This window comes from Panthera uncia, chromosome C2 (assembly GCF_023721935.1).
Source record: "Panthera uncia isolate 11264 chromosome C2, Puncia_PCG_1.0, whole genome shotgun sequence".
Classification (NCBI taxonomy): Eukaryota; Metazoa; Chordata; class Mammalia; order Carnivora; family Felidae; genus Panthera; species Panthera uncia.
Genome location: NC_064810.1, coordinates 111,799,387 through 111,811,916, shown reverse-complemented (window position 1 = coordinate 111,811,916; position 12,530 = coordinate 111,799,387). Strand labels below are relative to the sequence as shown.

Sequence of the window (12,530 nt, the reverse complement as noted above, 5' to 3'; positions counted from 1 at the left end):
ACATCCTTACAGTAGACTTCTATACAGCCTTGAAATAATAAATGTCTGGATCAAGCTATATTGACATGAAAAATTTTTAGTCAACAAAACGTATCAGAAAATACGAAGGATACAATGTATAAGAGTCTAATGTGAAAAAAAAAATTAAGTTTAAGAGAAATGTAACACAACTGGGGAAATTTTACTTTCTGAACTTCTTTTTGAAAAAATAATTTAAAAAATAGTTATTTCCACATAGGAAAATAAAAGGCTGAATTCAGTATCCACCGACACCAGGTCATCTCACCCCCAACCTCCTTTTACACGCAGGCCTGAGAAACAGATCACCGGTTTATTATAGTAGTGAAGCAGAGCTTTGGAATTTGATGTACTTGCACACTCCTGACCTTTCCAAACCTGTTTGGTCATTTGTACAATTTCACTGAACCTAAGGCAGGGTATGAAGACAGAACACTGCACTCAGTATCTGCCACATGAATACAAAATAGATTTTATAATTTTTAAGGTAAATAATAAAAATATACCTAAAACCATTTTTTAAAAGGGAAAGTTAAAAGTGACTATAACATGTACTATTAAATGTTGTATCCCTTCAGTCCTTAAACTACAGATCCAAGACTTGGTTCCTTTAAACTTAAGTCTTGGGGAGTTTTTCTGAGGAAAAATTGCCCTCCTTTTTAAAATCTCCAACTGTTACTTTTAGTGGTCAAAAAAAAAAAAAATATGAAGTGTCAATTAACAACTGTCTAGGATTGTTACTAGTTTTCTTAATATTCATTGAGATTTCTCATAATTTCTTCTTGATGGAACTATATAGCTTTTTAAACAAGACATTAAATAAAATTAAATCTAATTTCTATTAAAAAATACTTCCCTAATTTAAAACTTTTCTGATTGTATGAAAGTATAGTTACATGGAAACTTACCCCAGAGATGAATTTATCTTGATATTTTGCCTTCAGAAATACCTATGTAAAATACATGTATACATTATACACTGTATGTGTTTACACTGTATGCAACATGTTTATTACCTCATTATTGAACATTTATCGGTGAGCATTTTCTCATGTTATTCAATGACTGTTTTATTCTCTGGACATAGAATAATTTATTCAACCCATCACTCTGAAAGTTAAATCTTGCAGTTTTCCAAGTTTAGTTATTTTAAGTAACTTGGTGTGATGGGCATTCTGGTATACAAATTTGTATAGCCCCATTTTCTTAGGCTAAGTTCCTAGAAGTATAAAGATACATGTATACATTTTCATAAGTGTTTTTTGTGGGTAGGGGCCAATGGCTAGTTTCATCATTTACTATTTTAGCAATACAGTTGCCCTCTCTCATTTTCTACTCCCCTACCAACACCAACACACACATCCCTTCAACCTACTTATAGGTTCATTAAGGGTTTCACAGTTTTGGTCACTGTGTATTATTACTTTTATAGTATATTATTACTGTAAAATATCAAATCATCACAACCCAACCACCCAATTTTCTTTTGACCCATCTTTTGTTCATAACTGGGATCTTAACAGGTGAAGAAATTAAAGTTTTTGATTTTCAATTTCAAGACATGCCCAACTACCAAAGTAGCCCCAAACTCCTTATCTTCCATACTTTTATTTCCCTGTATATACTAATTCAGAACTAATGCCCGACAACACTGTCAAAAGAATTTTTAATTGTGAACAGTGTATTTTAAGTAACGCAGAAATTCCCATTACCTAACCCATTTCTCAAAGGGTAGCACACAGGCCACTTAAAATCAATCAAGCTGACCTGGCAATTATTTCTAAAGGGACTTCCAGAGCCCACAATCTGCATTACAACCAGCTCCCCAGTTTTCCTTAGACCCCCCCCACCCCCAACTTTTGAGCATTCCTGCTCTGAGCTTGACAGTTCATAACCAGTATTAAACATTTGCTAAACTTGAATACATCCCAGGGACCTTATGACCTATAAAATTAAACATGACCATTACATAGTCATAGTTAACAGGTCACTCCAAAGCCAGACACTGCAGGAATATCCCAATTATCTTACATGCTGCCTAAGGAAGGTCTTGTCTTATGGGAATCCCAGCTGCTTGACTTCAGCAATGCCAATAGAGCTTTCAAAGCTAAATAAGTCACATGACAGTTCAACACAGAAGAATCCACAATGCAGAAACCCTTCTTGGCACTGGGCTCCTTATTGCTCACTAGATTTCACATCTAGAGACCAGCAACAAGAAAAAAATATTTAATTTCTAGTAGGCAAGTCAATTTTCTTCTCACAAACCCAAAGATGGCTAAAAGCCTTTAAAAACAAAACAAAACAAAAAAACAGATCAAAGCCCATTAAAAAGAAATTCCCAGGCACTCATTTTATCTATAATAAATACTACAGGATATGGAATGCTTAGGCCATAAGCTCAATTTTAAGACTTTATGCTTGTAACAGAGCCTGGCCTATTCTGTATATTCCAATGTGTCAAAAATCAACTGTAACAATAAGACAACAATTTACATAAACAACAGGAGTCTAGAATATTTGGTTGGAATAAATTTATTTCATCTGTCTGTAAACAAGGTGTTTAATAGTTATGGCATTTTTTTAAATGCATATTAAATCAGATGAGTTAGACTGTATCCCAGATGTAACAAAGTGCAGGGAAAGAAATGGACAAATCAGCAACAAGATTTGTTTTTAAATCTGTACATTATCCACAAGGCCCAAACAATAGAAGCAAATACTAGAATGTCCCTAAAGTAGTGCCATTCGAAAGAAACCTTGAATAGGTCAGTTAAAATCCATCTCACAATAGCAACAGTTCATTTTAACAATAGTATGGCACAGAACACATATGAAAAAAATTTATCACAAGACAGCCAAGTCCACAATAATGCAACTTCATATAAAAACTCAAGCTGCAAATAAAATTGGTCCTATGAAGAACAAACTGGACACACTCCAGATGGTTATGTTGGGATACCTAATGTCCATAATGGCAGCCTTTTACAATTTTACTAAAGAATAGAGCTGGTGTGCAAAGAAAAAGGAACAAAAATCTGAGCTATTGCAATGATGGAATGTCCCTGGGGATTCGATCTGTATGGTTACTGTAAGGTCGTGGGAGGAAGTGCCTTTTGCTCTTGTTTTGCAGTTGCACTCTTCATATAGCTTGTAGACAAAAGGTCTGTCTCTACTCAAGTGCAACAACAATACTAAAAGCAAACTACTGCAGCTTTCAATAGCTCATCAACAAAAGGGATATTACTTGGTTAAATAAACCAGGCAATGCATAAAAGATGGAAGCAAACCAAATACCTATGTGCAAAGGGAGAAGGGTGGGAAAAGAGGAGTGAAGGAAAGATGCATGCACTTTTTCCTCCCAACCATGCGCTACAAAAGGAAGACTAAATGAGCTAAGTAAATGCTCAAAGTGCTGAAAAGACATTGATCAAATTAGAGATTGTACAACCGGCACCTTGCTTAATATTAACTTATTTTAGTTATCAATATCCCATTAATTGCTAAGACAAAGTGATGCCCAACTTGGCATGCCCCCTCCCCCCGAATTTCAAGGTATCATGCAAATCATTATTGTGCTGCAATTATGTTGCCAGATAAGGGTTGGTTACATACAGTGGTTAACATACAAATGATCCATTGGGTAAACAGGAATCGCGACATTAGAAAATAGGTAAAGAAAAATTAGCTACCATCTACAGTCTGGTAGCACTGTGACCATAATTGGGGTGGTGATGAAGACAGTTGCTAGGTAGATGGGGAGAGGCTGCTTACACATCAGACCTCCTCAGGTATAAAGCGAGTTCATATGCTTTCTTGTTAAGTGTGCCTCCGTGGACACCTTCCTTTCCCATGACTATAACCAATGCTGGAGTACACAGGGAAACAAAACAAAAGTGAACAGAATTATTTAAGGGGGGGGAGGGCAGAAAGAAAGACACCTTTCCCCACCAACAGAGGGATACAAAGGAGACACAGGTTCATACCCCATCACCCTGCATTGCTAATAAAATTTCCAGAATTAAGACTCAAGCTTACAGCTAGGAAAGTTTAAGAGCAATTTTACCCTAATACTTAACAGTCTGCCTAGCAGCTAGAACCCAGAGTCTCTCAAGTATTTTGCCATTGAGTATGCCTTCTTATTCAATCCGCCTCCATGGACCCCTTCTTTTCCCATTACAAAGACCAAGACTGAAAGAGAAAGAAGAAAAGTGTTTCAAAAGAAGTGTTAATCAAGAGAGTCACATAAGTTTTAGCAGACAGAACCCCGATTAATAAGTTAACATTAAGTTAGTTTTCCGTGAACTGTCAGGCACTGAAGTCATCTAGGTCTCCAAAAAGGAGAACTTTCAAACTAGTAATACACTAAAAACACTGTTAACTGCATCCTGGAAGTCCAATCAGTGCAGCTGCAGTGCTCTATAAAAATATTTTTACACTAAGAAAAAAAATGTGTGATCATTTATATTCTATTTTAGGGCAAAAAACTTCTAGTTAGTATGGCAAATTATCAGAACAGCCCCCAAAATGTAAACTTACAAAACTCAGGTGATTATTTACAAAATTCTCCCCAACTTTAACAAGCTTCATTAAATACAAACCATTAAGTCTTACCACTGAGACTCAATGTGTCTATTACTTCCAGAGGAAAACCAAAACCAAATTTTAAATAGCATTTTCAAAGCCATTCAGAAAAGACCAAGTAAAAAATACTTAAGGCTTGTGCTTACTGATATGCTCATTATGCTTTGCTTTTGAGTTGAAAATCCTGGAACAGGTTTACTATTTCCAACAACAGGTTCTTCTATGATGCAATTCAGAGGTCTATCCCCAAAATACATGCAGAAGTCAGATTTTATACTTGCTACCACTAGAGGTCAGTAGTGCTGTAGAGTATAAAAATCTCATTCTGGTTTTATGTCACATGGTTAATACTTCTTTTTAACATATTTATCTGAAGTCAACTAATGTTTAGAGATTTGTCTACTACTTCAGTTATCTAATTTTCCTACAGAAAGATACTTTAAGTGTCAACTCACACGAAAACAAGAGTAACCTTTAGGATAATCACAAGGAGTTGGTAGAACCACTGGGGCAAATAATAGCTACTCAGAGTAGCTTCAAGTTCATTCACATGGTAGATTTGGTTTTAAAATCAGCTGTGCCAATTCTATCTGAGGCTACACAGCCCTCTTAATTTACAAAATATTTACACAGGTTAATACATTTAAATGTATTTGTAAATCAATTACATGTCATAGTAAACCTCAATTTGGAAGTTTTTTCCAAAAACGTAGTGAGACACAGTGAAACAAGAATTTCTGCAACGCTGAAAACAGTCAGGAAGCAACCAGAACTTCTGGACCAAGTGTATAAATGAAATATAATTTCCTACTTTTCAAATTTAAATCACAGACACGCTCTGTCTTTGAAAATATTCTGGTAAATAGGCAGCTTACTACAAAACCTCATTCTAATTATTTTGCTCTTCCCCAGCAATGTTTCAAATAGAAACATGAGCAAATGTTCATTTTTCCTTTTTTATGCTGAGCAGTGAATGCTGAGCAGTGAATAATTAAAATGCAAGAAAAGAAAGATGCAAAGGTGAAAGACTAAAAAGCACTGAAGTAACCAAACAATATGAACAGTTTAACAATCTGGATGTGCCGTAAGATTATCATTCGACATGTAAAGCAGTTTAAAAGGCAAATTTGGATTTTCAGTTTACTAAAGCTGAAACTGAAGAGTTGACGTGAATATTCTATTTCAGAGTAAAGTCAGGATCTCAGAGGCTGAGCTGTATATGCAGCTGCTGTAGAGTAGGTAAGTCTAAAAGCAAGGGAGTGCCTCCCTTCAGTGCTGGGCAGTTCACAAAAACCACCTTAATAGCCATTATGGACTAACACTTTTATTCAAAATGTTAAGGAAACTGCTTAATAAGTTGTAGCGTGCAAATTTTAACCAGAAGAGTACTGTGCTTACCTCTACCAGCTCTGCCGACAGCAACGTTGTATGTTGGCTCCCCACCTTGACTCTTTGTCCGGATGTCCATTGTGCAGTCACCATCGACGTATAGGCTATCTCTGATCACTGAGCACTTCTTTGCGCCAAGAGTCAAACCGTTGGTAAAGAAACCTTCCCGGTCTTTTCCTACAATCATATCTATTTCTACTGGCTGCCCCCGCCAATGGGAAAAAAGAAAAAAAAAAAGAAAAGAAAAAAAACATGAAATTGTAATCAATTCCTTTCAGGCCTCCATTTGGTGGAAAAACTTTGCCAAGATTGTACTACTACTATACTACAAGACATTCACATCTCACTAATGTAAAATCAAGTTTGTCTTTTCTAAAGAATTACTTAATCCTATAGGACTACATGTTTTGTAACACTTAAATTTCACAGTTAACAGCGTACCAACTAAAGACCAGTCGATGCAAAGAGAATCTATGTAACTGGCAGCTGACACCAGATAAACTGTAAACTTGAGATTTATAAACTGTTTCAAAGTCAGATGGTACCTAAAATGCTTATGTAATGGTAAAAATTCACCTATAAACTTTTAACAACTGCTTGTCAATCATATTCAGTCACATTACAGTTATGCTGCATCAAACTTAAAAGTTGCTTGGAAGCCTCTTGAAAAAATGCCCATGCATAACAGAGCTTCCTACTCTGCTTTAAATAACTTGAAATATCCCCCGCTCCCCGCCCCCCCCCCCATAGTATGAACTTCAAACCTTGGACCTCAGCGCACTGACAAATTCATATTTCCCTCTTTATTTTTCTAACCACTCTCCTTTTCCTCTGCAACTTCCCTTCCCCTCCCACCTCAGTAATCAGTTTTCTTGCTGGGCAAACGCAAAGAGGATTTTGCTGGTAGCACTGCAGTAGGTAATGGTTTTTAAAAAGAGAGAGAAAATGGAGGGAGACTGGGAAAGAAACTGAGGTAGCCACCAGAACCGGAAAGGAGAAAACGTGCATGCTAACATTCCATGAATAAGAAGGAAGGCGTCGCCCCCATCAGAACTGCAGAGTCATAGCAGGCCCCAGCCATTTCCAAGCACACTCCCGCAATCTTCCCAGCCAGGCAGCGGGAACTCACACACAAAGACAAGAGGACTGCAGAAAAAAAGTTGATCACCAGACAGATGGCAATTCTCCATGAGAACTGTGGTCCGCTGCGGTTATAGGAGACCTTAAAGTATTAGCATCAAGGACAGAGTTCTACCCAGATCTTGAACCATGTTAAGTAGTACAGAATAATTAGCAGCACCCATAATAGGGAGCCTGAATTTTGGCGTTTGAGGGGAGGGGAGCGTGGAGCTAAGAAATTAAGGGAATACCCCTGTATTTGTCACAACCGTCACAATTTTAAAAAGACCCTTGTGCGGAAAGGGGCAAAACAATAAAGCAGCACTAGAGGTTTAGTAACATTTCCCAAACATGTGGCAACCAAGTCAAAGCCATCAAGTCACAAGAAAACCAGGCACTGTGAAGCATAATCTGCATTAGTTCCTTTACTACCTTCACTAAAGAGGGAGGGACTTGGAGAAGTGAAGTGTGCCCTCGGCCTTCACAGATTATTGAAAGCCCCATAAAGGCACCCCCCCCCCTTTTTAGAGCTATGTTGCGTAATTGGGGATAACGGTGTATCAATGAATCTCCATAGAAGGAGGAGAGAAATCAATGGCAGTTCGCCATCTTGGAGAATTAAAAAAAAAAAAAAAAAATCCTATGGAACCAGAGCTGAAGTCGAGATTCACGAATCCACCTACGTTGTCGGCGTACATTTCTCTCAAGCCCCAGAGGCCTGGACACCGGCAAACCTACGCAAAGTCGCTGCGAGGATCCCGAGGGCCGGGCAGCCGCCGCCTCCCACAGCCCGCGGCGCGGGCGGCGCGCTGTCCGGAGAACCCCCGCCCGGGCCCCGCGCGCTCCGGCCCCGCACCTCCAGCCCCCGCTTCCACCCCGGAACGTGCAAAGCAAACCTCAGGGCTTGCAAGGGACCAAAGAGCGCCGCACGAGGGGAATAAAGCCGCCCCCCCCGCCCCAACCGGTGCGCGCCCCCTCCCCCAGCTTCACGGACAGGCACTGGGAACGCAGGGGGCGCCTAAGCAGTCAGGGAGCCCGGGAGCCGGGAAGCCAGGCCGCCGCCCCCGCCGGTCAGCGCAGCCCCGGGAGAGGGGGCGTCCCCGGGCCTCGGCCTCCCCGCCCGCCCGGCAGCCGCATCCTCGGCGCCGGACGCCCACCACACCTGCCGGCGCGGCCGTCCGTGGCCCCACAGCCGGCCGGCCCCGCTCGGGTCCGGGAATGGGAACGGGAACCCGGACCGCCACCGGTCCTCACCGTAATGCTCTGGAAGACGCCCCCGGCCGTGGCTGCCCAGACGTATTTGGCGTCGCAGTAGCCGACAATGGCGGCCTCCTGGCAGCAGCCATCGCACATCAGGTTATCCACGTAGCTCTGCCAACCGGCCATCTTCGAGCCCTTCGCACTGCAGCGGGGACGGCGAGGAGCAGCAGGCGCAGCGGCGGCGGCAGCGGGCGGCGGCGGCGGCGCGGGGGGAGGCGGGGCGGGGGCGGGGAGGAGGCGGCTCTGCGCAGGCACCGACCGCCCCCCTCCCCGAGGAGCTGCGGAGGGAGGACGCGGGGACGACGGTGAGGGACAAGCCGCGGAGCGCGCCCGGCCTGCCTGCCCGCCCGCCCGCAGCCGCGGGGCTGACTAACCAGCGGCGGGAGGCTGCGGAGCGGCAGTGCCGGCGACGACGGTGTCCGCGGCCGCTGCTCCTCACCGCGGCACCTTTCAGTCCTCCGCGGCCACGGCGGGGCGGGCGTGCGCGCGCTCGTGCGTGCGATCCTTCCGCGGCGCCCCGACTCGAAGGGTCCCGGGAAGGGAGGGGGTGGCTGAGGCGGGGGCGCGGAGGGATACCGCTCCGGGACAATCACGGCCGCCACGTGCGGCGGTGAGGTCGGGATGCTGTGGGGTTGTTGGCGGTGATGCCGTGGGCCCGCGGAGAGGGCGGCTCCTCCGTCGCGTTCGGCACCTCAGGGACAGGGGCGTCTGGGACGCCTCCAGTTCCCGCTGCTGGGCCACGATGCGCCTGTCTTCTGCGTCCGGTGGCTGAGGGTGCGGAATTTTGAGCTCGGTGTTGGATTGCGGAGTTGCCCTGGTGATGGGATGTGTTTACTCCTCTTCGTGTTGGGGGTGGCAGTGGCAAGGTCGCCCACGCCCGTCTCGGGCGTCCTCAATAGGATCCTCTTCCCTGGAGCCCCCTGCCCTTTGGCCATACTGGCAGCCGCGCGGGCGCGCCCCGGCAACCTGAAATCTGAGCTGCCGTTTGTGGCTTTCACGAACATTTCTGAGCTTTGCCAGTCTTTCATTGTCGCCGCTTTGGGGGTACCAGTGCCTCACATTCTGTGGATTATTTGACAGTAAGAACCCCCTTAAGGCTGCTAATCACGTGTGGGTAAATTGCTCGTAAATTCCGAACAAGTAGCGACCTATGTAAACTATTGGTTAACTGGGAAAGTTATTGGTGGGTCAAAGAAATCCCTGAAAATAGAATTTAAAAACTCTAAGAAAGGGTTCCCTGGATGAATATGGTAATATTTTTGCTATCCAAGGGTAAAATAATTGCAGCACCCAGATCTAAGAATAGGTTGTGTGTACAAGGTAGAGTCCCAGTGATTCCCTCATCTGTTTAGTAACCTCTGGGTGCTTTGACTGAACGAGGAATTAGGAGACGTCTTACAATAATTTTAATTTCAGGTGAACAAAAACGATCTGCCAATCGAGGCAAAGAAGAAAGCTCATTTAAGACGTTGAAAAGTTGATTTTCAAATTTAAGGTTAACGCATAAGGGCACGATTTGTGACACAGCTGTAGCTCATGAAAGAAGACAAAAGTGTTGCTAAGCAATCTAATTGATTCTGAAGTTTTGTATTTTTACTGTTGAAATCCCCGACCGCAAGGGAAGGGGTGGGGGATGGGGGATAAGAAGCACAGTAGGAGAATCCCCACGTCAGGAACGTATCAGTTTGAGACCATTGTATCTTCTCATGTTCTGATGATACAGAATACCTATGTGGTCTAAAATGTGTGCCAAATTGTTTTATTTTTGCAGGTGTGCTCCCACCTGATTTAGTTATACTTCCTGCTTTACTACTTTGCCTCTTTGTGGTGGTTATTGATGGTTTTAATACTTCAATCTTAGCCATTTATCACCTCAGAAGTTAATGATACAGTATGCTGATAGCACTGATATGGTCACTTTGTGAGAATTCATCAAGCTGTACAGTTGTGATTTGTGCTCTTAGTATGCATGTTATAATTCAATAAATTTAAACAGTAAAGGTGAGAAAATAAAATAACTTGAAGTATATTGAAATTGAGTTATTTCTTGTACTCTGAAGCTTTTCTCTGAGATATCATTTCTAGAATATTATAGCAAGGGGTTAGAAATAACTACATTCCATTTTTATTCTTTTATTCTTGTCTTTAAACAGGAAAGGGATTAGACCAACTGAATTTTCTGGATATTCAAATCTCAAAAGATTCTAAAAAGATTCTCAAACACATCTATTGGGTAAAACATTCATAAGAATTTAGAATTTCTGGGGTGCCTGGGTGGTCTTAGTTGATTAAGCATCCAACTCTTGGTTTCAGCTCAGGTCATGATCTCACAGTTAGGGGGTTTGAGCCCCACTTCAGGCTCTGCACTGATAGTGCAGGGCCTGCTTGGGATTCTCTCTCCTGCTCTCTATCCCTCACCCAAGCACGCACACTCTGTCTCAAAATGAATAAACTTTAAAAAAAGAATTTAGAATTTCTATTATTTTTCCATATTTTAAAAAATTTACTACACCTGGGGCGCCTGGGTGGCGCAGTCGGTTAAGTGTCCGACTTCAGCCAGGTCACGATCTCGCGGTCTGTGAGTTCGAGCCCCGGGTCAGGCTCTGGGCTGACGGCTCGGAGCCTGGAGCCTGTTTCCGATTCTGTGTCTCCCTCTCTCTCTGCCCCTCCCCCTTCATGCTCTGTCTCTCTCTGTCCCAAAAATAAATAAAAAACGTTGAAAAAAAAATTTAAAAAAAAAAAATTTACCACACCTTAAAATTACTGTTTTACTTTTTCAACATAGTGCTATTACTTTCCCAGAACTGCATACAGTAAAATCTATGAAAAACTTATTTTATGTAATAGACTGAGGTTTTACAGTTTAGGTTTTTAAATAATATGTTCAAAGAGAGTCTATTACTATCTGTTTTGAGTACAGACAGTCCTTATTATGGCTCAACTTAATGTTTTCAACTGTATCGTGGCAGGTAATCCATAGGCATTTAGCAGAAACTGTACTTCAGAGTTTGAATTTTGGTCTTTCCCCAGGTTAGCAGTATACAGTGTGATACTTGTGATGCTGGGGCAGTCAGTCAACAGTCAGCTCCCAGTCAGCCACGTGATCACAAGAGAAAACAACTGATATACTTAGAACCATTCTGTTTTTCACTTTCAGTATTCAATAAATTACAGGAAGTATTCAATACTTCATTATAAAATAGACTGTGTGTTAGATGATTTTGCCCAACTGTTGCTTAATGTAAATGTTCTGAGCACATTTAAGGTCGCTAGGTTAAGCTATGACATGTGTAAGATCATACGTATATTAGGTATATTAAATGCATTGCTGATTTAAGATATTTCCAGTTTGCCATGAGTTTATCCGGATATAATCCCACTGTAAATTTAGGAAGATCTATACTATAATAAAATAATTTTGTACCTATTTTCTTTAGAACCAGCTTCCTAGCATGTTGCCTTATTTTCTATTTGTACACCACGATCTGTTACAATTTCATATAAGTTGCTTACCACAACGTTATATCAAAAGATAAAAGTATAGGAAGAACACTGAGTTTTAGGAATGGCAATATGTTAAGTCCAAAGGAGTATCAATCTGAAAAACAAAAAATGAATTAACAATTTGTATCATTCTCTACTTTTTTTTTTTCACGGTAACAGTGATAATAGCAATGTCTGGGCAGAAGCAGAGAAAAATCTTAGCTCTTGTTGATACAGATATCCAGAATTAACAAACAGTGGTAGCATATTTAAATTAAGAGTGAGTTATGCATTCTTTCCAAAATGTTTAAATTCTTATTTAGGAAAACAGGAACTATGTAATAAATCAGATCCCTTGATGTATCAGTCAAGGAGTGTCTGAGATTTTTAAGTCCATGAGTAAATTATTTGACATTTTCCCAAAAGCACAAACAAGGAGTTAAGTTGTGTTAAAAGGTATTTAACCTGTTAAACATTGGTGTAGGCTAAAACTATATAATTTCCCCCAAATATAGTAAAACCATAATTATATAAGCCTACCCCAAGCCCTCAATTAGCTAAAATTTTCACATCCATATTTAGTTTTTGAAAAAGGTGTTTTAGTTGTAAAAATAATTATAAAACAATTAACAAAACTTAGAAAATGGAGAAAAACCACCCTTAATCCCACAAGTAAT

The 12,530-nt window shown here is 41.4% G+C and overlaps 1 protein-coding gene across 5 annotated transcripts in view; it reads right to left on the bottom strand.

The window, feature by feature from the left end:
• Window positions 1-8,779, bottom strand: part of PFN2 (profilin 2) — an 81,790-nt gene extending 73,011 nt beyond the window's left edge. For 2 of the 5 annotated variants that reach the window (XM_049629733.1, XM_049629734.1), the window contains exons 1-2: window positions 8,365-8,779; window positions 6,001-6,193 (exon numbers count right to left, since the gene is read on the bottom strand). In XM_049629733.1, the coding sequence (XP_049485690.1) occupies window positions 6,001-6,193; window positions 8,365-8,496 (325 nt within the window). In that variant the 5' untranslated portion in view covers window positions 8,497-8,779. The other 3 variants (XM_049629738.1, XM_049629736.1, XM_049629737.1) reach the window with 3 other exon arrangements.
• Window positions 8,780-12,530: the final 3,751 nt, after the last annotated feature.